Source organism: Theobroma cacao, chromosome 3, assembly GCF_000208745.1.
Source record: "Theobroma cacao cultivar B97-61/B2 chromosome 3, Criollo_cocoa_genome_V2, whole genome shotgun sequence".
In the NCBI taxonomy this organism is placed as follows: Eukaryota; Viridiplantae; Streptophyta; class Magnoliopsida; order Malvales; family Malvaceae; genus Theobroma; species Theobroma cacao.
The window spans coordinates 31,082,134-31,105,485 of NC_030852.1; the positions used below are offsets into that span (position 1 = coordinate 31,082,134).

The 23,352-nt window shown below is 36.6% G+C and overlaps 6 protein-coding genes across 6 annotated transcripts; 4 read left to right on the forward strand and 2 right to left on the reverse strand.

The window, feature by feature from the left end:
- LOC18605984 lies at window positions 969-2,087 on the forward strand. The gene has a single exon (XM_007039345.2). The coding sequence runs from the start codon at window positions 1,177-1,179 to the stop codon at window positions 1,957-1,959; it is 783 nt and encodes a 260-aa protein (XP_007039407.1). The 5' UTR covers window positions 969-1,176; the 3' UTR covers window positions 1,960-2,087.
- Window positions 3,737-12,066, forward strand: LOC18605985 (STE20/SPS1-related proline-alanine-rich protein kinase). The gene is made up of 21 exons (XM_007039346.2): window positions 3,737-4,157; window positions 5,289-5,543; window positions 5,632-5,756; window positions 5,894-5,938; window positions 6,402-6,483; window positions 6,586-6,654; window positions 6,808-6,978; window positions 7,073-7,138; window positions 7,284-7,352; window positions 7,485-7,556; window positions 7,646-7,986; window positions 8,715-8,848; window positions 8,971-9,065; window positions 9,134-9,172; window positions 9,264-9,323; window positions 10,451-10,552; window positions 10,662-10,713; window positions 10,818-10,873; window positions 10,963-11,027; window positions 11,132-11,183; window positions 11,441-12,066. Exons 1-21 carry the CDS (start codon window positions 3,984-3,986, stop codon window positions 11,507-11,509), a joined length of 2,193 nt encoding a protein of 730 aa, XP_007039408.2. The 5' UTR covers window positions 3,737-3,983; the 3' UTR covers window positions 11,510-12,066.
- LOC18605986 lies at window positions 12,229-15,245 on the forward strand. Its single transcript, XM_007039349.2, has 6 exons — window positions 12,229-12,511; window positions 12,594-12,800; window positions 12,909-12,988; window positions 14,021-14,096; window positions 14,361-14,483; window positions 14,573-15,245. Exons 1-6 carry the CDS (start codon window positions 12,389-12,391, stop codon window positions 14,717-14,719), a joined length of 756 nt encoding a protein of 251 aa, XP_007039411.2. The 5' UTR covers window positions 12,229-12,388; the 3' UTR covers window positions 14,720-15,245.
- On the forward strand, window positions 15,438-17,951 carry LOC18605987 (ATPase family AAA domain-containing protein 1-B). Its single transcript, XM_007039351.2, has 5 exons — window positions 15,438-15,860; window positions 15,964-16,264; window positions 16,359-16,517; window positions 17,073-17,368; window positions 17,618-17,951. The coding sequence occupies exons 1-5, from the start codon at window positions 15,657-15,659 to the stop codon at window positions 17,726-17,728; spliced, it is 1,071 nt and encodes a 356-aa protein (XP_007039413.2). The 5' UTR covers window positions 15,438-15,656; the 3' UTR covers window positions 17,729-17,951.
- Window positions 18,106-19,466, reverse strand: LOC18605988 (putative F-box protein At3g23950). The gene has a single exon (XM_007039352.2). The coding sequence runs from the start codon at window positions 19,450-19,452 to the stop codon at window positions 18,184-18,186; it is 1,269 nt and encodes a 422-aa protein (XP_007039414.2). The 5' UTR covers window positions 19,453-19,466; the 3' UTR covers window positions 18,106-18,183.
- On the reverse strand, window positions 20,177-22,579 carry LOC18605989. The gene is made up of 4 exons (XM_007039353.2): window positions 22,046-22,579; window positions 20,968-21,340; window positions 20,588-20,786; window positions 20,177-20,416 (listed from the first exon to the last, which is right to left on the reverse strand). Exons 1-4 carry the CDS (start codon window positions 22,433-22,435, stop codon window positions 20,410-20,412), a joined length of 969 nt encoding a protein of 322 aa, XP_007039415.2. The 5' UTR covers window positions 22,436-22,579; the 3' UTR covers window positions 20,177-20,409.

A 23,352-nucleotide genomic window follows, 5' to 3' on the forward strand; every position in this document is an offset into this window, starting at 1 on the left:
TAGAAGTCAACACTCAACATAAATGCATGCTGTATTACCGACACAGCAATTGGACCGGTCCGGTTACATTTAGATTTGATTGTTTTGAATTAAAGTGATTTTTTAGATTGAATTGTTTTGAATTCAACACTCAACATGGATGCATCAAGTATTACTAACACGACAATTGGACGGGTTGCGTTAAGTTTTGATTTGATTGTTTTGAATCAAAGTTATTTCTAGTTATTTTTAAATTTGAATCGTTTTGAATTCAATACTTAGCATGGATGCATTCAATATTATTAATATGGTAATTGAATAAGTCGTGTGAAATTTAGATTTGATTATTTTGATTCAATTTATTTTAAGTCATTTTTAATTTAAATAGTTAGATTTATTGTGGATTTATAATTTAAATTTGACATTCTAATTATTCAAGTTCAAAATTTGTTTAATAAAAAAATTATTTCAGTTCAAAACATTTTCAACTTCAAGTTGTGAATTTTTTTTAAAATATAATCGAATTTGATTTAAATGAATTATTCAAATTGGAGTTATTTGAAATTAGTTTTCAAATTATCAATTTGAATTCATGTCATTTCATATTTGAATTATTTAACATTCAATTAAACAAACTGATATTATTAATTTTTTTTATCAAATTATGTGAACCGCAATTGAATTTCAACCGGAATTTTGGAATTGACTCTGCCAAACTCTTATGTTTACGATCAACAAGTTGTAATCGAAAGCCAAAAGTATCAAACATCAACGGCCCCAAAAGGTATGTTTTTCCGCAACATCAAATCGACCGAACAAAAGCAGAACGACCCAATTGCATACAAAAGTCCAAATCATAAAAAGGCAAAACATTGACGGTTGTCATTCGTGCACCTCTTAACAAAACACTTAACTAACCGAACGAAATCAACAACCCTCCATCCGCATCCAATTAACTAATCCACCATCTTTCACTACTCCGCAAAACACTAGATAAAAGTCCACCACAGTCTCCACTAAACCGACAAAATCGATTGCTTTTGTCTTTTTGTTCACGTCAGCACCCAAAACCGTGTGCTCTCCACCCGTTGATCCTCCAAAACCGACGTCCCCTAAGCCGCCTCCCCGGGCACTCTCAAAATATAAATCCCCAAAAGGTTTAGCACCATTCTGCCAATACAACAAATCTTTTAAAAAATGTGTAGGTCTACGGATTACAACGACTTTCGTTCCGGCCATCAAAATCTTTTGAAGATCAAAGCTTTCTTTGTACGGTTCTCGGGTTTGGATTCTTGTACGGAGCCGTTATCCGATTCGCTCACTCTACTTTACCCGCCCAGAATCAATGAGAAGACGCTTGAAGTTTCCGGGTCCAAAGTCCGACCCGATCTCCCGGCGTTTGTCACTCTCCACCGGATGGTAAACGTGAAGACGAAAATTGGAGAGGCGATATATGGGAGCAGGGAGCGGGTTCGGGCCGAGGATGGGGTCTGTTTCGAGGTTTACTCAAGAAAGGAAAAGGTGTTGAAAGGGATTTTCAGGAAAGATGACAGGCAAAAGTGGAAATTGGAATGCAAGTGCGCCATCGAGAGATGGGATGGCGAAACTGTTGGCGTTGACAGGGCAGTGGCGGATGTGTGCGTGGCGGTGGAGGGAGACGTGCCGATGGGAGAGAGGGTGGAGATGGTAGTGAGGAAGAGGGGGAACAACAGGAGGGTGGGTTTCGATCAGCTGGAGGAGATACCAGAGGAGAGGGAAGGAGAGAGTGAATCGGACGGTGGATGTTGTTGCAGTTGTGGGGAATCGGACGGTGAAGGTTTGGAAGGAAGGTGTGATGGAGATTGCGGTGGGGGCCAGGAGATGGATATGGAGGGAGTGAGCTGGGCCGTTGATGTGGGCCTTTGGGTCATGTGCTTTGGGGTTGGATACTTGGTCTCCAAAGCGTCTGCCAAGAGCTTGAGGCGCATGAGACTACTTTGAGTTTGAGAGAATCAACAAAGGGCCCTTTTTTGTCAATTTAAAATGTAAATTACCCAATTTTGGAACTTTGAAACTCGAATTTATAGTGATTATCATTAGTTATTACCAATTCTTGTTTCATATTCAAATTATTTGAACATATTCATAAAGGATTTTATTTTCTACTTTCTGAAATTTGGCTATTTGTGAGTAGCAGAGCGGGCTTAAATCCACAACACCTTGCCCCTTCCATCAACCCAAAACAAAGTGAAATGCTTTTTATTCACGTGAATCCCTAAACCTTGAAACGGCCTATACCTGTGTAGACCACTTCTTATCGTTTAGGGAGAAAATGATGGAAGGAAACCCTTTCTTATAGTTATCATGAAAGACTTTTTGAGTCCTGCCATGCTACTACTAATTACCTAGAGAGTTTCATATCTAACTACAAAGAATATTGATGATAGACTGACTTGATTAGGACTTAGGATTGTGCATTCTGTTGCTTTAATTAATAACTAGCTTTCATTGAAACCCATTTAATTTTCATATTAGCAGGTAACCACAGTAAATTTTTGGTTATTAGGTTTTGGGGCCCAAATTATATGTTTGTTTAACCTAGGTTTGACTCAATTTATAAAGAAAAAGAAGCGTCCAAACCTTTCCTTAATATTCAATCATTCATGATATGTTACCTCCCCATTACTATGAACCTTTGCACTTATAAAATTTAGGCATTATACACATTCATGCACCCCCTTTTTGTATTTTCAATTTTTTCTTCTTATCCATCAAATAATCAATATAAAATTGGTATTGTAAGAAAATACCTTTTTTCTGCATAATCAATGAGCAAATATGTTTTTTTTTCCAACTCAAAATCTTTTTATATTTTTTATAATCATAAAAAAATTAAAAATTAATAACTTTGTCCAAGAACAAATTGATATCAGTCAATTATGGAAAATACTATATATATATATATACATATAAATGAAATTCTATAGTTTTAAACACATGGTAAATGTAGTCAGTGGTAAAACTAAGATTTCACATTTGGAGATAAACAAGAGATGGGTCGATTGTGAGGTTTTGGGACAGTGAGTTTTGAGGAATAATTCAATTGTAATAAGTTTTATTTTTAATTTTTTTTAAGTCTATTAAAATTAATTATTAATTTTTTTATTTGAAGAAAATAGATTCGAATCTTATTTTCTAGATATGGATCATGTACCAATTAATGAAACAAATGCTCAAGTACAAATTAGTTATTAATTACTTATTGTGGGACATTTCACTAAACAAAAAAATTATTCTATAAATAAAATTTATTTTTTAAAATATATTATGAAATTTTAAAAATTTTGAAACGGAGTCCCTATTAGTCCTAATTTCCTCTACCATTTAATGTAGTGAAATATGTTTCAGGTTTATTTAAGATTTGAAGTAAATTTATTAGTTTTAAGTTATACTTATTTGTATCAAACTCAAGCATGTGAATTAATCTAAAGCTAGATTAATTTTGAAGCTCTTTATAAACATTGATGTTAGACTTTGTATAGTTTTAGTAAGAAAGAATAATACATGCGGTTTGATTATTTCCTAAATTCTTGGAGAATAAAATCACAAATCTAAAGATTTCCAGCCTGCCCAAAATTAGGCAACTAAAACTAAATAACGAAAATTCCAACTATAAAATCAAAATCGCAAAAGGGGAGGAAAATAAAAGGAACACCACCAATTCATTAAAGCATCAAATCCACGTGTCTAAATCCCAATCACCTAGAAGCAAATAGCCACGTCAGCAATAACCCCGTTCTCTCTCTCTCTCTCTCTCTTGCCCTCAAACCAGTCCCCTCTCTATATCGCTGTTCATGGCGGTCAACGGATCAAAATAAACACTTCACCAAACATAAAAATAACAAAAGCCGCCCTTTTTTATTTTTCACGACGATTCTTTTTACTCTAGATACTGTGCCTGCGGCTTTTAAAGCGGCGATTTCTCGACGTCGATTGGTTTGCTTTTCTAAGGGCGGCTCTAGGGTATGCGGAGAATGGGAGGAAGTCAGAGGAGTTATTCAGCGAATCCTAGCGATTACAGGCTTCTAGAAGAGGTTGGTTATGGCGCCAGTGCTACTGTTTACAGAGCGATCTATCTTCCTTTTAACGACGTCGTAGCTGTCAAGTGCTTGGATCTCGATCGCTGCAGCAGTAATCTGGTTCGTTTTTTTTCCTCTTTATTTGACTTTTAATTTTCGTTTTTTTTAAGTTTTACTGTTTGTACTCAAATATAAATGACTCTAATTTGATTTTATTTTAGTTAATTTTGAATAGAGATCTTGTTTAATCAAAATTTATTTGATTGTGGATTTCACTTATTGTTTTTCGTGGAGTTGAATCGTGAAATTCTTTTATTATTATTATTAAAATTCGTTTCTTGGAATTCAGAGTTTATGAGGTCTTGGACGATAATTGAATTGAAGTTTTAGATATATATGTTTTATTGTTCTAGATAATGCTTGGTATTTGTTCCTTTTTGAAATTGTTTAAAGTTGAAAGTTGTTCTTTTTATCTTCTATATTTAACTTTTTCTGAGGTTCCAATAAAAGCCTATTTGATAGTGTTATCCGAACCATACCACCAAATAGGAGTTTTAAAAAAAAAAAAAAAAACTTTTTATGGTAGCGTCTGTACCATTGATTCGGCATTTTAGTACTGAATTGCGTTTGCTACTTTGTGTGCTTAAGATAGTCTATTAACATTCCATGGTTACTTAAAGCTGGATATCTGCCATTTTGGAATACTTTGTAATGCTGCCACCATCGGATCCTTGGGATTTTTTTAGAGGAATTAAATTATTGTCCACTTGATATGCCAAAGATATGAAATGGTTAGAGAGTTTAAAAGTTGTTGCCTGTTAGTATTGGGATTGAAATCCCGTCCCTAAAAAATGTTTTGTACAAGGGAGACCGTACTATTCTCCATACCTTCCTTTTCTTTCCCCTAGCTTCCTCTCTATCCAAACAAAGCCTTAGTTCCAATTCATGCATGCAAATCTTTTGGTATGCTTGTTTGTTTCATACATATAGATCATTCTACTGAACAAGTTATGCTTTTGATAGTAATAGTCACTCAGAATGTGCATGCCACAATTTTATGTGTGTGTGTGTAGATGTATACATGTATATATATTGGAATCTTTTATAAGGGAAGTCATTTAGATGCTTTATAACTGGTAGTATCATGGGTGGTATGGTTTAGGTTTATATTTCCTACTCTCCATGGACCTGCTCTCTTTGTGATCTCTTGACTCTTGAGTGGCTTTCTTGATGGAAAATTCTCTTTTGCAGGATGACATACGTCGGGAAGCTCAAACAATGAGTTTGATTGATCACCCAAATGTTATTCGGGCATTGTGTTCGTTTGTAGTTGACCGTAACCTGTGGGTAGTCATGCCATTCATGTCAGAAGGTTCCTGTTTGCACCTCATGAAGATAGCTTATCCTGATGGATTTGAAGAGCCTGCTATTGGTTCTATTCTGAAAGAAACTCTTAAGGCTTTGGATTATCTTCATCGACAAGGACATATTCATCGGGATGTTAAGGTCAGTGCACCATTGAAGTTCACACATTATTTTATCCAAATGAAGTTATCATTACTTTGATTTGATTTGTTTTTAATTGACTTTGTAGGCTGGGAACATACTGCTTGATAACAATGGCACAGTAAAGCTTGCTGACTTTGGTGTTTCAGCTTGCATGTTTGATGCAGGAGATAGACAACGTTCTAGAAATACCTTTGTTGGGACTCCTTGCTGGTGAGCTAACTTTGTCAAATCTGCTAGACGATTATAGTTCTCTTCTGCTCCTCTCCCACTCTGATGGCATTGATAGAAATTATTTTTTCTTTTTGAATTTGCATGATTTGAGATTCCAATTTATTCTTTCTTTTCAGGATGGCACCAGAGGTCTTGCAGCCAGGAAGTGGATATAATTCCAAGTGAGTTTAAATCTGTGCTTAAGATGTTAAAAAATACTTAAGGCCCCTAGAATTTTGCCTAAACACGTATCATCACCGTACAAAGTTCAGTAGGCATGACATCTTAGTGTACACAGTATTTTCTGCTTCTGGGTAGCAGGGGTTGGTTGTTGGTCTGAACTTACAAGGTGTCATGCTTTTGGTCCTGCTGTTATATTTGTTCATTTTATCCACACATCACGGCTTGTTACTAAAGTATCTATGCCGCTCAAAGTTGCTAACTTTGTGTATGCATTGCATACAAGTGGTACTATGGAAGTCTGACTATAGTTTATATACTTAATGGCAATTATGCTTGGATTGCATTGAATTTGGCTTGGGTGCATACAGAGTTGATGTGTCTCTTGGTACATTTAAAGAAATGGTACATTTTTGTTTTCCAGATTAATATTGTATTTTCATTAATTGGTTGCATTTTGCACAGGGCTGATATTTGGTCATTTGGCATAACAGCATTGGAGTTGGCTCACGGTCATGCACCTTTTTCAAAATATCCACCAATGAAGGTATCAAATTTCAGTTGAAAATATAACAAGAATTTATATATAATGTGAGTTTTTAGTCAAAATCTTATTTATGTTTTACTAATTTTCGTTCTACAATAACAGGTTCTCCTGATGACCATACAAAATGCTCCGCCGGGACTTGATTATGATCGTGATAAGAAGTTCTCTAAGGTACTGCTATTCTTTCTGGTTAGATTATCTCAGTGACAGACATGTTATCTGTCATCATGAACATAAAATGTCGATAGGTGCATTTAATGGTGTTTTGCAATTGCTTACTAGTCATAGCCAATTTCTAATTAAAAGATTTCCAGTTGTGATCAGTCTTTTAAAGAAATGGTTGCGATGTGTCTGGTAAAAGATCAAACGAAGAGGCCAACTGCAGAGAAATTATTAAAACACTCCTTTTTCAAGCATGCGAAGCCTCCTGAGCTTTCTGTGAAGAAATTATTTGCTGATCTCCCACCACTTTGGAATCGTGTGAAAGCCCTTCAGGTTAGTGATAACACTGCCACAATGCAGGTATTTTAGCTTCATTTGTCTGCTGTATTTTTCTAATGTATTCTTTTTTTTGTCCAAAATTTTACAGCTTAAAGATGCCGCACAACTAGCTCTAAAGAAAATGCCTTCGGCAGAACAAGAAGCTATATCACAGGTTAGTAATTATCAAAAGTCATTTTTTACTTAAATCAGATTTACCTTCTCTTCAAATAATATCTGTGAAAGTTTTAACTGTTGAGTTGCCCTCTTGGGGCATTTGTGTTTTCTTACTGCTGGTGGTGTTGTCTTGTGTTTGTCAGAGTGAGTACCAAAGAGGAGTTAGTGCCTGGAACTTTGATATTGAGGATTTGAAAGCGCAAGCATCTCTGGTAGGCCACATTTTCAATTCTAACCTTAAATAATAAAGATTTTACTATAGACATATAGTATGAGAAGTAATTTCTTCGTCAGTTATATCTATTACTTGGTTTATACTAATTTTTTCACTTTATTATGCTAAGGTGCGTGATGATGATGATATTCATGAGTGCAAAGATGATGATGCAAGCATGAAATCAAGCCTTGGTCATAAGGTCAGCGGTTGTATTTTTTTTTGCCCCAGTGGTATGATACATAGCTGGACATGGTTAAAATAATATTGGTTGTCGGTGTTGCCTGACAGGCTGCAGCTTACTGCGAATCTAGTTTTGGAAAGTTGAATTTAAATAGGGAAGTATCTCAGGCTGAAACTGGAGGGCCAAGGAATGTTGACTTATCACAGTCTGATTGCTTGAATGGAAAGGGAAAGAATCTGGAATGTGATATAGTTGAAGCTGGCTGTCAGGAAACTGTTGGTTTGAGGAAAAATGGATCAAGCATTGATGTTATGGCATCAACTTCAGAAAGGGATGTGGTATTGACCAGGGCTAAAACAGTGAAACCTAGGCAAACTCAAAGTGGGCCACTCACACCTGGTGCTGTTCTTAATCATTCATCTTCAGAACGGGTTCGTAACTCAGAAAGGTTGGTCAGTACATAGTTAGGTTTGCTTGGCCATTTCAGTTGTCTTCTTTTTATGGGTTTTTGAAGTGAGGTGGACCCTTTTTTTGTCCAAGTAATTGTTACCTGATGATGTTTTTGCATAAGTATGTAGCACATTTGGTTTTAGTTGTAGTTTAAAAGAGCCTATGAAATATGAGGAAGGGACTCAATCTGCTATATGACGGCTGCAGATCATGGTTATCATGTTAACTACCAAACTTGAAGTAGTTCCTTTTCTTTTGGACTATTTTATAGCCTGTGATTGTGAAAATAGATGAATTCTATAAATGGTCCAGTTAATTTATGTTCATGTGTTTTGCCGGTGCTGTTGAATTATGTTTTAATTTAAAATGGTTTAAATGTTGGGCTAGTGAAAGCCATATGAGGTCATGAAAATATACTGCTGTTAAGGGCTTTTTTTAGCTCTCTCTCCAATAAAGCAGAAGTGATAATTTCACAAATCTTGATTCCAGTGTGCTTTGAGTTGATTCAACTGCAATATTTCTTAGGTATGTTGTTTAATAGGAGAACATGTGATTATGACTGATTGTTACATATACCTTTTTAAACATAGGATATTTGCTTGTGTTATTGCATTGGTCATGTCTGATTAATTTCTTATCTATTTTAATTTAAGAAAATAATTTATAAATCATTCGAAGTGGAAGAGAAATTTGTAGATGCTGAGCTTATAGTTTGCTAATGATTAGGTTTGAGAATGAAATTTTACCAGCGAATGAGAAAGTTTGCCAAGTTCGTAAAGCTCCAAGCTTTAGTGGTCCATTGATGCTTCCTAATCGAGCATCTGCAAACAGTCTATCAGCTCCGATTAAATCATCAGGAGGTAACAAACCGATAGTATTTAGAATCATTGTTGTTTGTTTTTGTCACCAGCATCATGGCCAGTGCTACTATTGTGGCTGCTAAGATTAGATATATTGTAGCATTTTTTGTTTCCTTCAACAGGGTTTAGGGATTCTCTGGATGACAAGTCAAAGGCTAATCTGGTGCAAATAAAAGGCCGATTTTCAGTAACATCAGAAAATTTAGATCTTGTAAAGGTAAAGCTCAATTTTGATGCTATATTTGTTCTCCTGTGCAACTTCACTAACTAAATAATGTTCTCCAGGATATTCCTTTAAGCACGGTTTCACGCCGATCTTCACAGGTGGGTGATTGGTCTTTGTTTAAATATCCTTCTATAAACAATATTAATTGACCACTCCTTATTGGTTGCTCTGTTTCTTCTTGAGTTTCAGACTTCACCTCTCAGAAAGTCTGCCAGCGTAGGTGATTGGATATTTGAATCCAAGCAAGTGGTTTGTACACTAAATCTTCTCCTCAATGTGGTTGATTGTGAATTTATGTTCTGTTTCATTTTATTGCAACATCTTGCATTTTGAAGCTTAGGATCTGTTATAAATGTTGTCAAGGTGTGTGCTTAGGTGAGTCACCAATCAGAAAGTGCCTAACTGCCTTCCAGGGAAGGCATCTTTTTTTTTTTTGAATTTTCAGCATGTATTAGCGAATCGGGAGAACATCAGTTCACCTCATTACATCAATTTTGCAAGGCTATGCCCTGTACAAAAGATCAGGGGGTATACCATTACAAAATTATGCTCATTTTCTTTAGCTAACCCCTGTACAGTTCCAGAATTGTATTCAACCCTATATGCCTCTTACATGAGCAAAACAAAAACACCCACTATACAGTTAAAATTTGTGTGGGAACAACGACTCAATACAAATTTCATCTGCATAACATCCCAATAAAATCCTTTAAGATCTCCCAAACTCAAGAGTAATGGAAAAATAATTCAGTGAGCTAGTACACAACCTGTTCTGTTGACTTTGGTAGGCTACTCAGCTATTAATCTCTTCCCTCATGCCAGCACTCCTAGTTGATTTGTCTCCCCATACATTAACTAATTCTATCTCTCTACCAATGCCTGTCTTCGCTAGATTGTCAGCTTGTTGATTTGCCTTCCTTCGAATGTGTTTGATCTCCCATTTCGTCACGCATTTCTTTAGCACCTCTATGTGGAGAACCCATTTCCTTGACCTCCATGGGCTAAGTTAGGTGCCTGAACCCACTTAACGGCGTGGTGGAATCACTTTCCTGGATGCACCTTTATTTAGTTGCAGGCGTTTTGGAGGCAGAGAAAAGCCTTGCCTCACTCAGCTGATTTTGTTTCTATGATTTTATATATTATAATGACCTGTATGGTAGCAAAAAGCCAAAAGGGATGCAAGAATAAAAGAGGGGTAATAATATCCATGTGTAACAACTTCGTAACCAAACTTCATGCAAATCAAGTATAAATACATCTTCTCTTATGTGGCTCCATCTATCTGGTAGTGGAACATGTTTAGCTGCTCAATATGCCCGCTGCACTAGTCTATGTAAATAAGTTATGCTTATATTTGATTCCCCCCCATTTTTCAGCCTACCAATCATTCCTCGAAGGATTTGACCAATGGTAACATGCCCACATCAATTTTTATGAATCACCTTCAGAATCTTTTCCAGCAAACCTCACTTCAACAGGTAAAGAATTAGGGTTGGGACAATAAGTCGGTGTTTCATTTTGCTGATAGAATGTTTTTTTGCCTTAAAATTAATTATCTTCTCATTGGAAATTTTTTTGAAATGCTAGGATCTTATTGTGAATTTGTTGAATATCTTCCAGCCGGCTGAGTTTGTAGATGGTTAGTGAAAGATTGGTCTCTCTATCACACTCACATAATTAAATTAGAAATTACAGTGCTTAACAGTATTGTAATCCATTTCTTTCTTGCTTTTGTTTTTCCAGCCACACAAAATGGAAAGTTGCCTCCTTTACCTCGTTGTTCCGAGAGCAATGGAAATGTAAGAACCTTTTATCTGTATCTTATGATGACTAATTTCTAGCTAGTAGGTTATTCTTTCTTCCCCTATCTGATCTTCTTTTTCAATAGGTTGAGACAGCAGCTTCTGAGAGGGAGCGTTTACTGCTCTGCAAGATCTCGGAGCTTCAATCTAGGTTGGTTGGCGTGAATCCATACAAAGTAGAATGATGAATTGACTGATGCTCACCTATATATGCAAGTTTCTTCTGATACTCTCTTCCTTGAACACTATTTGCAGAATGATGAATTTGACTGATGAATTGACTGCTGAAAAGTTGAAATATGAACAAGTGAGTTTCTTACACTTATTATATGATGTGATTTTTGGACTTAATGTGGCCTCTACTTTATTTCATGGTGGTGTCTAACAAGATGCTTTCCAAAATTAAGATACGAGTGTTGGTTGTTGACCTAGGTTTAAACAATTCCTACCTGGCTTGATGCTTGATTCATCCTTTCTCTGACCTTAGTAATAATATATAAAGAATCCCATCAGGCGGAGAGGGAGTATAAGCAACTGTCTGATGGTTTCATTATTATTATGCAGTTGCAGCAACAACTAAGATCCATGTCTGGTGCGGAAGAAAACGGGATTAGACTGGAAGGCGACGCGTGAGAGCTGTAAACTCAACTACTGTAAAGTGAAACCATCATGAAAAATCGGGCAAAAGATGTAAATCATGCGGATAAAATTATGTTCCACCATTCTCTGCCTATCAGACATGGGAACTGCTTTTTGGCCATCGACAATGGTAGAAGGGTGGAAGGGAGCATCCGTAACTACAAAAATCTGTGACGTTGAGCGATACGTTGCTTTGCAGATTTCAGCCACTTCAATGACGAAATAAGCAATTATTATGGGTACATGAGGATGTTTTTACTTGTATTTCATGTAAAGAGAGTTGTTGTTCCAGAGCCGGGCCAGTTATTTTTACCATGGTTGGAAGTAGTCGTGTAGATTTAACTGAGTGTTGGCTGTTCTCCAGAAAATCTTTGTATTATATAAGTTTTATTGAAACGAACAAGTTAGTATTTTGTTGAAGGGCCGAATAGGACCTGACTGTATACTGCTATTGGTAGAACAACCAGTCTAGTTATCTTCTCTGTCCTACTATCTATTTTTTCGACATTGTTAAGACATTAGAATGCCAACGTTTTTCCTACCCTTTTTTATTTTTACGGTGAATGTGAATGTTTATGACTTTACTTAACCAACTAATAACACGTAAAATCAGCGTTATCTTCTCACTTGTTTTACGTCGAACAATTTATTCATTTTGTTCATAAAAGTCAAATTTTAATAATACACGTACTCATTCAAGGTCCCTCAGGCCAGGATCTCCATCGATGTCAAAGCCCATGATTTTGTCACCCTTCCCGAAAATGTTAGACGCTCGAGACTTTAATGTTTTAGCTCCCGCAAGCAAAAATATAGTGAGGAAGGGGCGCCCGTACTTCTCCTTCCACGGCTCATGTTAGTGGCAACCAACCGACCATGATCAGCCGCTATCTCACCCAACCCTTTTCCTGTTCTTCATTTTGTTTCAAGCCTCCTCTCACACCCTCTTCAATATCCAAACTTAAACCCTTTAATCACCTTACCAAAATCCACAAAAAGGTTAGAATTTTCCTTTTTTTTTTTCTTTTTACTTTTTGGTCCCTTTTATGTTTAAGTGGTTGCTGATTGTGGATTGGTACAGAAGGAGATTAAGAAAGAAATATGCAGGGCGGAGTTTTCAACTGACGCGCCCCTCGCTGCCGCAATCGGCGCGTGTATGTTGAGTTCACTGCTGCTTCCCGTCGCCGATAGTGGGGAGGAAGATGGTAGTGATTCGGTTATTGATGCAGGTGATACGAGGTTTGCGGCTATGGGGATTATCAGCTTTATTCCTTACTTCAATTGGCTGGTTAGAAAATGAATTTTTTTTTCTTTTTGGTGTGAGGGTGGGGGTGGCTGTCGTGTTAATTTCTAATTATTTTAATTTTTTTCCTTTACTTTTTTCGGTCTTTGATAGAGCTGGGTTTTTGCTTGGCTTGATACGGGGAAGCGGCGCTACGCTGTGTACTCTATTGTATACTTGGCTCCTTACCTCAGGTATCACTTTTACGGTTGGTGCAGTTATCACTTCCTGGTGCAAGCAATTAAATTATCGCTTTGGACTGAATGTCCAATATTTTGTCTTTGGAACGCTTATGCTGACTGTGATCGGGTTGAAACAAGCTTGCTTTAATTGGAGAGCTGCAAGGATGTCAAAAACTTGGGTCTAATGGAGACAGTGCTAACTTAATTCTTATTTCTATTGTCCTCAAAGTTCAGCTAAATAAAGTTAGGAACTTCTTAATATCTGCTGTTAGGAACAGTTTTGGGGTGTGATAGTAAAAGTATTCAGCTGGCATGTGTGACTGCAGGGTGTATGTTGGGAGCGGCCCCTCTATGCAAAAGTGTGAGAGGGTAGGATTGTTTCTGGTTCCCTTTTCTCAGGAGGGACTGCGTTTCTTTGGAACTTGGGTAATGATGACTGTTTTATCATGTTGTTGACAAGTTATAGTTTTAATTGCACTTCGGATCTTATGGTGATTATGTTTTCTCGGTCTTCGGCCTATCCACAAAGGATAATGAACTAGAAAACTAATTGGTTAGCTAGTCAATGCCTCTTTCTATGAGGTTTCAAGTTTTAAACTTGAATATGGCTATCAACTTCTTTCTGTTTTTTTCATAATAAGTTATAACCTTTTGCAATACTTCAATGAGGTAATTATTTTTGCTTTCTTTGATCTGTGCATTCCTCATAATATGTTTATTTCAATACTTGGCTTTGTTGCTGTCAAGTTCTGGCTTCTTTAAAAGCGATGTTTCTTAAATTTACGAACACAACCATCTGTTGGTTATAATGTGATCTCTTTCTTGCACTGTTCCTCTGTTCTTCTAAATCAACTGGTTATGCGCCTAATGCTTTATTTCTGGGCAATTAGGAAAGCGTGAATGAAAATGTTGTTGATTATTTTGTACTTTTCTCAATTTGATGGACTACACAGTCAGATTTTCTTACACTTGGATTCTTTTGGTTAAAATGTAACTTGACAGCGTGTGTGAATTTAATTATGCACTTTTCCTTTGATTTAACAGGTCAAATTTGTCTCTTTCTCCAGAGGATAGCTGGCTTCCTATTTCTGGCATTATATTTTGCATTATCCATGTCCAGGTACAGAATTTATCAAGATCATTATGTAGTTATGTTGGTAAATATGTCATGGCATCCCATAATTCTGAATTAAAGTCTTATGCCATGATGGTACTTTGTGTATCAATGATTTGTTCTCCCCTTAAGTACTATGGAGCCTCTGAACATTACAATTGTTTTAGTTTATGGTTGATTGGTTCTGGCTTAAGATGCCACTTTTGAGTACATACTGGAAGCTGTACATAAATGTGTAATATTGTGACTTCCATTGCTTGTCGTTTTCAGCTGGAAGCAAGTATAAAAAATGGTGATCTTCAAGGATTTCAAATATTTAGTGAGGCTGCTAAACATCTTTCATCAAGGAGTAGAGAGGATGATACACATTTCAAAGGACACAAGAAACCTGAGGTATCAGGGACTTGAAACCCTTGAGAATTTTTTGTCTTGTTTGACTCTATGCTTTTATATCTGATAGAAGTTTTGCTCATAAAATCAAGGTGACGAAAAGAGAATATAGGAATTTGCCTGATGCTGAAGAGCAATCAAGAAATGAGATCAGGCAGTGGGGAATTCCCGGGAGGCCCTCAGAAAATCATGAACAGTCGAATGGAGATTGGGATGACGATGGAAGAAGTGAACGCTAGAATAACAAGTGTCATAACTCAGCCTGCTTTGTAATATTTGGATCCGAAGGGAAAATGCCAGTGTTTTTGCTGTTGATGGCATCTTGTTGTATACTTTTGCAAAACATGACTATAGACAAGCGGCAAGGATTGGTGCAGACACAAAGGAGGAAGGAGAGCTTCCATGGTTGATAACTTTAGTTGTGGAAACTAAAAGAAGCACATTACTGTTTTAATATTTCATTTTAACAACTCTTTATGTAATCTACTGATGGTCTTTAAATTCAGGCAACTAGTGCTTGAAGTATATTGTTTTCTCTCGTCTGCAAAACATATGAGGGAAACAACAGGTCTTTCGTGTAAGCTGTGTAATTATGAATGCTAATATCTGTTGGTTAATTCCATCCCTGTCGCCTAGTCAAAAGCAAATGAATGAATAACCTTATGGAGTTTGGACAGATGATGGCAACCTAAGGGCCTGAGGATTTTTGACCTTAGGAGTTCATTTTTCAGTTCCAAACCCACATATAACCTTTTGACCCCGTAAGCTGTATGATTTCTCTTTTCCACCTACAGATCCTTGCAATGTTATCATCATTTCTTTAGTATGGAGTAGAGTGAAGAAAAAGGGAATTATTCCCAATAAGAAGAAAAGAAAGGGGAGTGTTCTTTTTGAGAAACAAAGAAGTATTATCAAATTCTAAACCGAGCCGACCTTAACATGGCAGTTTTCTTTATCGACTCCCGAAGGCCCAAACACCTGGGGGCCTCAGCTCAATGAGGGAGTTCGTCACTGTACCCTAGTTTAGCGCGCCTAAGTCCCAACGGTTCATATTCATTACATCACACTCCTTGTGGCCTACCAACAGGCATAACGTCGAAGCCCCTTCCCTCCTCCGCTCACCTTCCTTTCCAAGTTCTAACATTTCCGGCGGTGGCCTAGAAAGGGGACACAACCATGGGCCGCGACCGTCGTACCGAGACAACCTTCTTACAAGATTTACTCTTATATGCAGCCAGTGCCTCTTTAAGTTGCCTGGTCCTATTCGCCGGCCTCAAACACCTAGACCTAAATCGTGAATCCTCCAAGAAATCCATTGAAAACAAAAAAGCCATCTCCAAACGCCTCGGTCGCGCCTTCATCCACACCAACCCCTACGAGGCACTACAAAAAAAACTTTTTTTTTATAGTAATTCTTTTGGAATTCAAAACCCATTTGTATTGTCAAAGTGATTTTTTGTTTTTTGTGTTTTTCTAAACACAGGATGTGATAGCGGGTGATGTGGTGAATCCAGACGACATAAAAGTTGAATTCCAGTCGGTTGGTGGGTTTGATAGAATCAAAGAAGCATTGTACGAGCTGGCTATTCTTCCTCTTAAAAGGCCAGAGCTTTTTGCTTATGGCAAACTTTTGGGTCCCCCAAAAGGGGTGCTTTTGTACGGACCACCAGGGACAGGGAAAACCATGCTTGCCAAAGCCATTGCTAAAGAATCCGGGGCTGTCTTTATCAATGTTAGAGTTTCTAATTTAATGAGTAAATGGTTCGGTGACGCCCAAAAACTAGGTAAACAGAATGGGATTTCTTTCAAAAACAATTTGCTTGTTATACATTTTAAGGTTTCTAAGATTTTTAATATTTTGTTAGTGCATTATTGCAGTGACTGCTGTCTTTAGTTTGGCTTATAAGCTACAGCCGGCTATTATATTTATTGATGAAGTGGAAAGTTTTCTGGGGCAGCGACGAGCCACGGACCAGGAGGCCATGTCTATCATGAAAACTGAGTTCATGGCCTTGTGGGATGGTTTCACCACTGATCGTGAGTGTTCTTAGTTATTTCTTCCAATTGTAATCTAATATACTAGTTAATCTGTGACTGTACAACAAATTAAATGCCATTTGCTAGCTTATATTATCAGCTTCAAACAAATTTTCGCTCTCAGATGTCGGAGTTTAATCATTTTATTGGAAACACTAAATACACATAGTACTATTAGTACCATACATATTATTGGAATGGTTTTAAATTCAAAATATTTTCCCCCCTTCGCCACATCCCCTGATGTGTAGAGATTTTTTTTTTCCCCTGATGTGTAGAGTTCATTGCGCATTTTAAGTCAATTTCTTAAAGACATCTCTTAGGTGTTGAAAAAGTTTGTATTGCTCAAATAGAGTGGGGTGTTTGGTGAAGTTTGGATATTTGTTTTGAAACTCCAAATACTGTTAGGTAGTGATGTTTCTTGAGCTTGTTGCGCTAAAAGCAGTTTGGCATGTAGCACTATAGCTTATAATATATAGTACTTCATGTCAATATTGAACATGTCAACCTTTCTATTAACTGTGAAGTTGATTTTTCTTTTAACCTTGCATTCAGAGAATGCTCGAGTTATGGTACTGGGTGCAACCAATCGTCCAACAGAACTTGATGAGGCAATACTTAGGCGTTTTTCTCAGGTTTTTGAAATCGGAAGACCTGACTGTAACGATAGAGAAAAGATATTGAAGGTGATATTGAAGAATGAGAGAGTGGATGACAATATTGATTTTGACCACATAGCTAGGCTGTGTGAAGGTTACACTGGTTCAGATTTGCTTGAGCTCTGCAAACAAGCAGCATATATTCCTCTCAGGGATTTCTTAAGTGATGAGAAGGCTGGGAAGAAACGTCAAGTGAGTATATATATATCACTTGTTCACTCTTTAGTCTTTATAGATAATGACAGTGTTTATTACTGAATGAAGGGGTTTCTTGTGGAGTAAGTTGCTTGGTAAATGTACCTAAGATCTCTACTTTAGAAGCTTGCCTTTCTGTTTGTTGGAGTGTGTGTGTGTGAGAGAGAGAGATATATGACTTAATGAAATGGCACTGTACTTATGCATCTGCCTAAACTCCCTTGTGTTTTTTATTTTTTGTTACAGGTTCCAAGACCGTTGTCACAGTTGGACTTGGAGAAAACTTTAGCTACTTCAAATAAAACAAGTATTGGTATTGACGAGCACAATGGGTATAGCTCTTGTTCATCAGCATAAGTTGAATGCAGTATAGATAATTATAGGATCAAGATGTGACGGAGCACATGAAATTTCGATGTTCTGAATTACTAATTTTGAGTTGGATGCCTAAGCCTCTGTAAACATTGCTGTTGAGTTAGTGTATCTGTACTCATGATATTCATGACAATATAGTTAAGAGAATTTAGGCATGTGAAATGGCTGTTTAGTTCGATTTTGACTAGCAGTCATTGTTTTGAAATTTTTGTGGGTGTGGAGGAGTGTTCCACTGAGGCAATGTTTAGAATTTTGATAGAAAAAAGAACAACAGACAGTTTATATAAGCATGAGAACTAATGGCCAAAAAGAAGAAAGGACGACAACTTAATTAATAAGCAGGTATCTCAATTCCAAAAGTAAAGGCCTAATATTAGGATAATAAAATAGTAATTAGAAACTATTATGTCGCTATCCAACAATGGATGAAGCGAGACCTAGTTTATATATGATGGAACTGGAGTTGGCCACCATGGGAGATGAAATGGGTAGGCACGACTCTGTTGAGAATTTCCATCTGCAGCTGGATATTCAGAGACAATTTCCAGGGTCTTCCCTTCCATGTTGCATGAAACGATAGAGCCAAGACAAGACATATATATAATGTTCTCATCGTACGGGTCAACGCTTAGCAATCGGAAACGAGGCACTGAACAGCACCTTGCATATTCAACAAGTTGAGTAACTTCTGACTCAAGTTCATGCAAAAAAAATTCATGCTTCAAGCACCATTTGCCTCCATCGTGGTCTTCTTCGAGGTTCCAAACTCTTATTATTGAAAATCCCTCTGTCAGACTCAGTAATTGCTGGCATAAGCGCAAACGGCCCTTGCAAACTCCTGGACATTCTTCAAACGCCAAGTCCATGGCCGCATAGTTTAAAGCGAAAGAGAATCTCAGATTTCCATCTTTGTTGTACGGATCACATGTAACAAAGCTACGGTTCAATGGACTCCACCAGTGAAGCACTCCCTCATATGCAATGGCCTGATGGTGTAAGTAAACCATAGGATAGTAATCCCGGTATCTGCGAAATATTTCCTTCCATATGCCAGTCTCAGAGGAAAAGATTTTCACAGCCAAATCAGTCTTAGAGTGTCTAACAATGCAAACTACTCGGTACTTATATTGATCATTAATTGAAAAAGTGCCGTTTCCTCCCTTTGCTCCTCCTTCGTTTTCACAGATTAACCCGGAATAGGCCTCTTGATTGCAGTGATAAACAGGAGGAAGAGCAAACCATTGCTTGGTCAATGGATTACAAATGTAGTAAACAGTGGGACAAGCCTTAGTTGCAGCAGAACTGCACAATAGTAAGCCGTTGCAGGAAGCTATGATGTTAACAGGGTCCTTTTCGTTGGCTTTGAAACACGGAAGGAAGCTCAAACTGAATCCCTGAGATCGGAATACCGCTTCTTTGGACGTGATCAGAACCTTCATCTTTTGCTGATCATTGCTTTCATACTTGAACAAGAGTGTGAAAGGTGGGGGCTGTGGATGAGCCAATAACAACCGTTGAATGAAATATGAATCGGAAATTATAGAGAACCAACGCTTGGAGACGCACTTAAACCGATGAGCGCTTTTGCAAGGAAGTCGACAAAAAATTTCTAGCAAGAGACTCTCATCCAGATTATCAGAAGCAGAATAACCTGATGGTGATGGTGCATTAGCTTTGCAACTCTTTTCACGCTTTGCTACATCCATAGTAATATAATTTCTAAAAGGAAAACCACACAACCCTAATGGCTGCTACGCTTCTGCCTTGGGATTAACAGAACCATAATAACATGAGGCTGACTTCTTTTACATTCATTTAAGTCATGTTACTACTAGGATTAGAATTGGTAGAGTTCATGATATACCAGATCAAGGACACCGCAACATACAAGACTATAGTTTTCTTAGATATTTAACTCAAATTCAAATTAGAAATCAATTTAAATTTTGGCAAACTTTTTTATTTGATTAAAATTTATTTAAAAAGGTAAATATACTTAATAACTAAGACTTCTTAATGGATAAAAATTTTCAACAATAAATAATAAGATTATAAATATGGAAAGGAGTGTTTTGTTTTTTTTTTTTAAAAGAAGGAAAACCAATCTCAATTTCCCAATAAAATTGTTGATATGATAAAAATAAAGTTTGCCTGAGATTTATGCATAGTTTAACAAATATAAGTTCTGACTTATTTTAATTGGCAAATTTTTAGTTCTAAGTTTCTGCCTCTTGGCTCAAGTCAAAAGTCGTTGCTTTTCAATCTCTACAAGCTCTGTGTGAGCCTTTCCAAGTCCGTATCTAAAGCCTATCTCATCCCTCCTCTGTCGAGCAGTTGCTCTACATGCTTGTATCAGCGGCTGTGGAAGATTTTCGGGCCTGTTGAAGATGCAATGAACAAGCTTCCATATGACAAATTGCCCTTCGTGCATGAATTTTGAAGGCACTACCAAATCAATTTAAATTGAACGATTTTGAATTGATCTTTCTCAAGAGTGGCTGAATTTTAAACCAATTACATAACTGTTGATCCGGTTTACCATACGCTTTAGCACCCACTATGTTAAGCAGTTTACTACAAGTACATTAAATTAAGATAACGATCTTTAAAAGAGTATATCCTGGTTGCACTTTGTCCAGTGACGATGAAGAACTAAGACTGCATCAAACCCTGGATATACAAGACAAGATTTCAACTCTTTGCCGACAACTCTTGTTTACATGGAACATCTTGTTTTTACCAGCTGTTGTGTTTCCATGGGAAAAAAAAAATGTGATCCAAGTATGTCACAAGATGCACCATATGTACAGAGTCTAAATACACTTTGAGGTTTCTGATCACCTTGTATTTGTATTTGGGGCTGATCTTTTCATGGGAAAAGGACTTAAAATTCTCATTTTAAAGCACAAATCCAAGCCAACAGCAGCAAATAAAAAGATGATAAGATTCTGAGACACATACACTGCACCATCAAAAGCATACGACAAGAAGCTTCCAGGGTCCAGTTCCAGAGGTGACCCTCCAACCAATGTACCAAGACCTGCATTTTTCATCATTATTTTGCATATCAGTTTAGAACAATTTGTGTCTTCTTTAGCATATCGTTAGAATTTCCCATTTTATTTGCTAAGCTTCTGAAATGGTTAACGTCCCATATATTCTACTGACTATTTGGAAAAACATAAAGAGTTCTATTAATTGGCACTTGATTGTAATTATACCTTTCACAAAACCAAAAGCTGCAGATGTCCCGGTCTTTAGCTGGAAATTGTCCAAATCTCTCCTAACTGCATATCGAAAGGTTACCCCAAACAATGCACAGCTGATAAAAGTGGCTGATAAAGGGAGCGGCAGCTGAGTACGGCTTGAAACTTGGGTCAAGGAGATGGGCAGCCCAGCAAGGGTGCCAACAACTGCAGATATCAAAGCTGCTTTTATGGACTCCAATCTCTCTTTATCATTATCAATTCCTTCACCATCTTTGCTCCTGAAAGCATCTCTATCTTCTACATTATCTGCATTAAGTGAAAGAGAGAGTTCTGCTTCTTCAACCATGGCTCGTGCTTGTGAGATCTCCTGCTGACACTCTGCAATCTTGAATTTTCACAGAATTTACACATCAATAGTCATAGACAATATCTCAATGAGTTAATTGTTAATCATATGAATGGTAGTCACAGAATAAGATGATTGTTTAATAAAGATCAATTACAATTTTCTATACATAATTGCCCCATTCATCATGAAGAAGAAAGATCAAATTTTGGAAAACATAAACCTTTGTATAGCAATCATCCCCAAATAAAGGGCTGAGAAGTATATCATTTCGTTCTATCCATCTATTTTTCATTACTGTATGTTCCAGCAGGCTTTTGCAACTACTACTTAAAAAAGAGCAAAAGATGCTAAGCAGTCACTGCTAACAGCAGAACCCCATTGGTTATCTATAGGCAAATGCAACAATTTTAATTAACAAGTTATGATCCAAGTCAATTTCCATTTTACTTGAACCAGGCCCATCAATCATCCAAGAAGCATATTTCCTTTCATGGATAATCTAAACAAACCCACATTGCCAAAGTTACAGTTATAAGAGAACAACACATACTTTCGGTTCTGATTTTAAGTCCTATTTGTTTTCCAGTACAGAAAATATAAATTGCAATAAAATTACAATCTTGAATAATTCTCACAAACCGACACCGCCTCAATTTCACAATATATGCAAATTGCAACAAAACCATTTCCCCTAAACTAAAAGAAAGGTTTTAAAAAGGCAGAATAAGAGAAGAAGCTGACCTCAGACGCCCTGGCTTCTAGTTGGTTAATGTAATTTCCCAATAATTGAGCTTCAAGTTCTTGCTTTTCAATCTCCACAAGTTGTCTCTTAGCCATCTCTACTCGCTGAGAGGCCTTCTCCAATCCATCAAGCAAGCCCTTATTCTCTTCTCTGTTCAAGAGCTCCTCAACCTGCTTGCCAACAATACCAGAAAGGGCATCCTTCAAGTCGTTGCTTGTTTCTTTCTCCTCCGAGTTACTGCTGCATTTCAAGATGAGAGGCTTTAGCAGCGGAGAAGTGAGACTGTGGAAGCTTTTTGGGCATGTTGAAGGTGCAATGCAAAAGCTTGGTTTAGAGAGGGATCTGAGGTTTGAAGAGAGAAGCAGAGTGGAGGTGACTGCTGAGGGCATTGAGCCAGAGATTGCTGGACTGACTGGTATTCTATGCAGAAGTTGTCCTCCCCTCTTCACCAGTTAGAATGAAATGGATTAGACCCCCTCACCCTCGGGCCTCAAGCCCTGGATGGCTTGGAATTTTTTTTTTCTCTTACCTCTTTGTCCTTGAGTAGAGTGATATTCAATAAAATTTAGTACCCTATTCCTACGAGGTAAAGCCTTGATGATGTAATGTCTCCTTTCGTGATTCGTTGATCAAGTCATTGTTTCATATTTAATCATAAGCTTATTTTCTTAAAAAAAATTATAAAATCTATAGATCGTTCTCACTTTTAAATTATGATACAAATATATAATTTTTTTATTTATCATATTTAAAATTTAAATTATATGTATCATTAACAAGATATCACTGACACTCAAATTTAACTTTATATTGTCAAAATTAACAAATTAATCAATTAAATCAACTCTGGTTGATTAATCCTAAATTTTTTCTATATAATATATATGTTACTTTGAAGATTGACAATTATGAAAATTGATTTTCAAACTTGTTTGATAAAATTGAATTTGGGTATCAAAAGCCTAAAACAGCTTATGTAAAATTAATTAGAATTATTTGTAGATATAACTTTGTCTCACAATTAACACTATTTTTTGTTATTTAAACGTATAGAACTCCTAAAAATAATTAAAGATGCCATAAATCTCTTTATTTATACTATTAAAAAATTAATTTTAAAATACTTTTCACATTTAAAAAAATTATAAAATAAATAAGTTTTAACGTGGAATTATAACAATTGACGTAAAAATTTATAAAATTAAAATAACTAAATTTTAAATCTTAACGTAAACATATGAGAATTAATGTAATAAATTAATTAAGTTAAAAAATTTAATTTTAATAAAAAATAATATTTATATTT

What these genes read in the sequence shown, in the direction of transcription:
- LOC18605989 (XM_007039353.2), bottom strand. Translation starts at nt 22,435, where the DNA reads ATGCCCTCAGCAGTCACCTCCACTCTGCTTCTCTCTTCAAACCTCAGA. An exon ending in TAGAAGCCAGGGCGTCTGAG is followed by an intron (nt 21,341 to 22,045) that starts GTCAGCTTCTTC and finishes TGAAAATTCAAG; the next exon opens with ATTGCAGAGTGTCAGCAGGA. An exon ending in AGCTTTTGGTTTTGTGAAAG is followed by an intron (nt 20,787 to 20,967) that starts GTATAATTACAA and finishes TGAAAAATGCAG; the next exon opens with GTCTTGGTACATTGGTTGGA.
- LOC18605986 (XM_007039349.2), top strand. Translation starts at nt 12,389, where the DNA reads ATGATCAGCCGCTATCTCACCCAACCCTTTTCCTGTTCTTCATTTTGT. An exon ending in TTACCAAAATCCACAAAAAG is followed by an intron (nt 12,512 to 12,593) that starts GTTAGAATTTTC and finishes GGATTGGTACAG; the next exon opens with AAGGAGATTAAGAAAGAAAT. An exon ending in TTCCTTACTTCAATTGGCTG is followed by an intron (nt 12,801 to 12,908) that starts GTTAGAAAATGA and finishes GGTCTTTGATAG; the next exon opens with AGCTGGGTTTTTGCTTGGCT.
- LOC18605984 (XM_007039345.2), top strand. Translation starts at nt 1,177, where the DNA reads ATGTGTAGGTCTACGGATTACAACGACTTTCGTTCCGGCCATCAAAAT.
- LOC18605988 (XM_007039352.2), bottom strand. Translation starts at nt 19,452, where the DNA reads ATGGATGTAGCAAAGCGTGAAAAGAGTTGCAAAGCTAATGCACCATCA.
- LOC18605985 (XM_007039346.2), top strand. Translation starts at nt 3,984, where the DNA reads ATGCGGAGAATGGGAGGAAGTCAGAGGAGTTATTCAGCGAATCCTAGC. An exon ending in GTGATAAGAAGTTCTCTAAG is followed by an intron (nt 6,655 to 6,807) that starts GTACTGCTATTC and finishes AGTTGTGATCAG; the next exon opens with TCTTTTAAAGAAATGGTTGC. An exon ending in GTTCCGAGAGCAATGGAAAT is followed by an intron (nt 10,874 to 10,962) that starts GTAAGAACCTTT and finishes CTTTTTCAATAG; the next exon opens with GTTGAGACAGCAGCTTCTGA.
- LOC18605987 (XM_007039351.2), top strand. Translation starts at nt 15,657, where the DNA reads ATGGGCCGCGACCGTCGTACCGAGACAACCTTCTTACAAGATTTACTC. An exon ending in CGGTGACGCCCAAAAACTAG is followed by an intron (nt 16,265 to 16,358) that starts GTAAACAGAATG and finishes GCATTATTGCAG; the next exon opens with TGACTGCTGTCTTTAGTTTG. An exon ending in AGGCTGGGAAGAAACGTCAA is followed by an intron (nt 17,369 to 17,617) that starts GTGAGTATATAT and finishes TTTTTGTTACAG; the next exon opens with GTTCCAAGACCGTTGTCACA.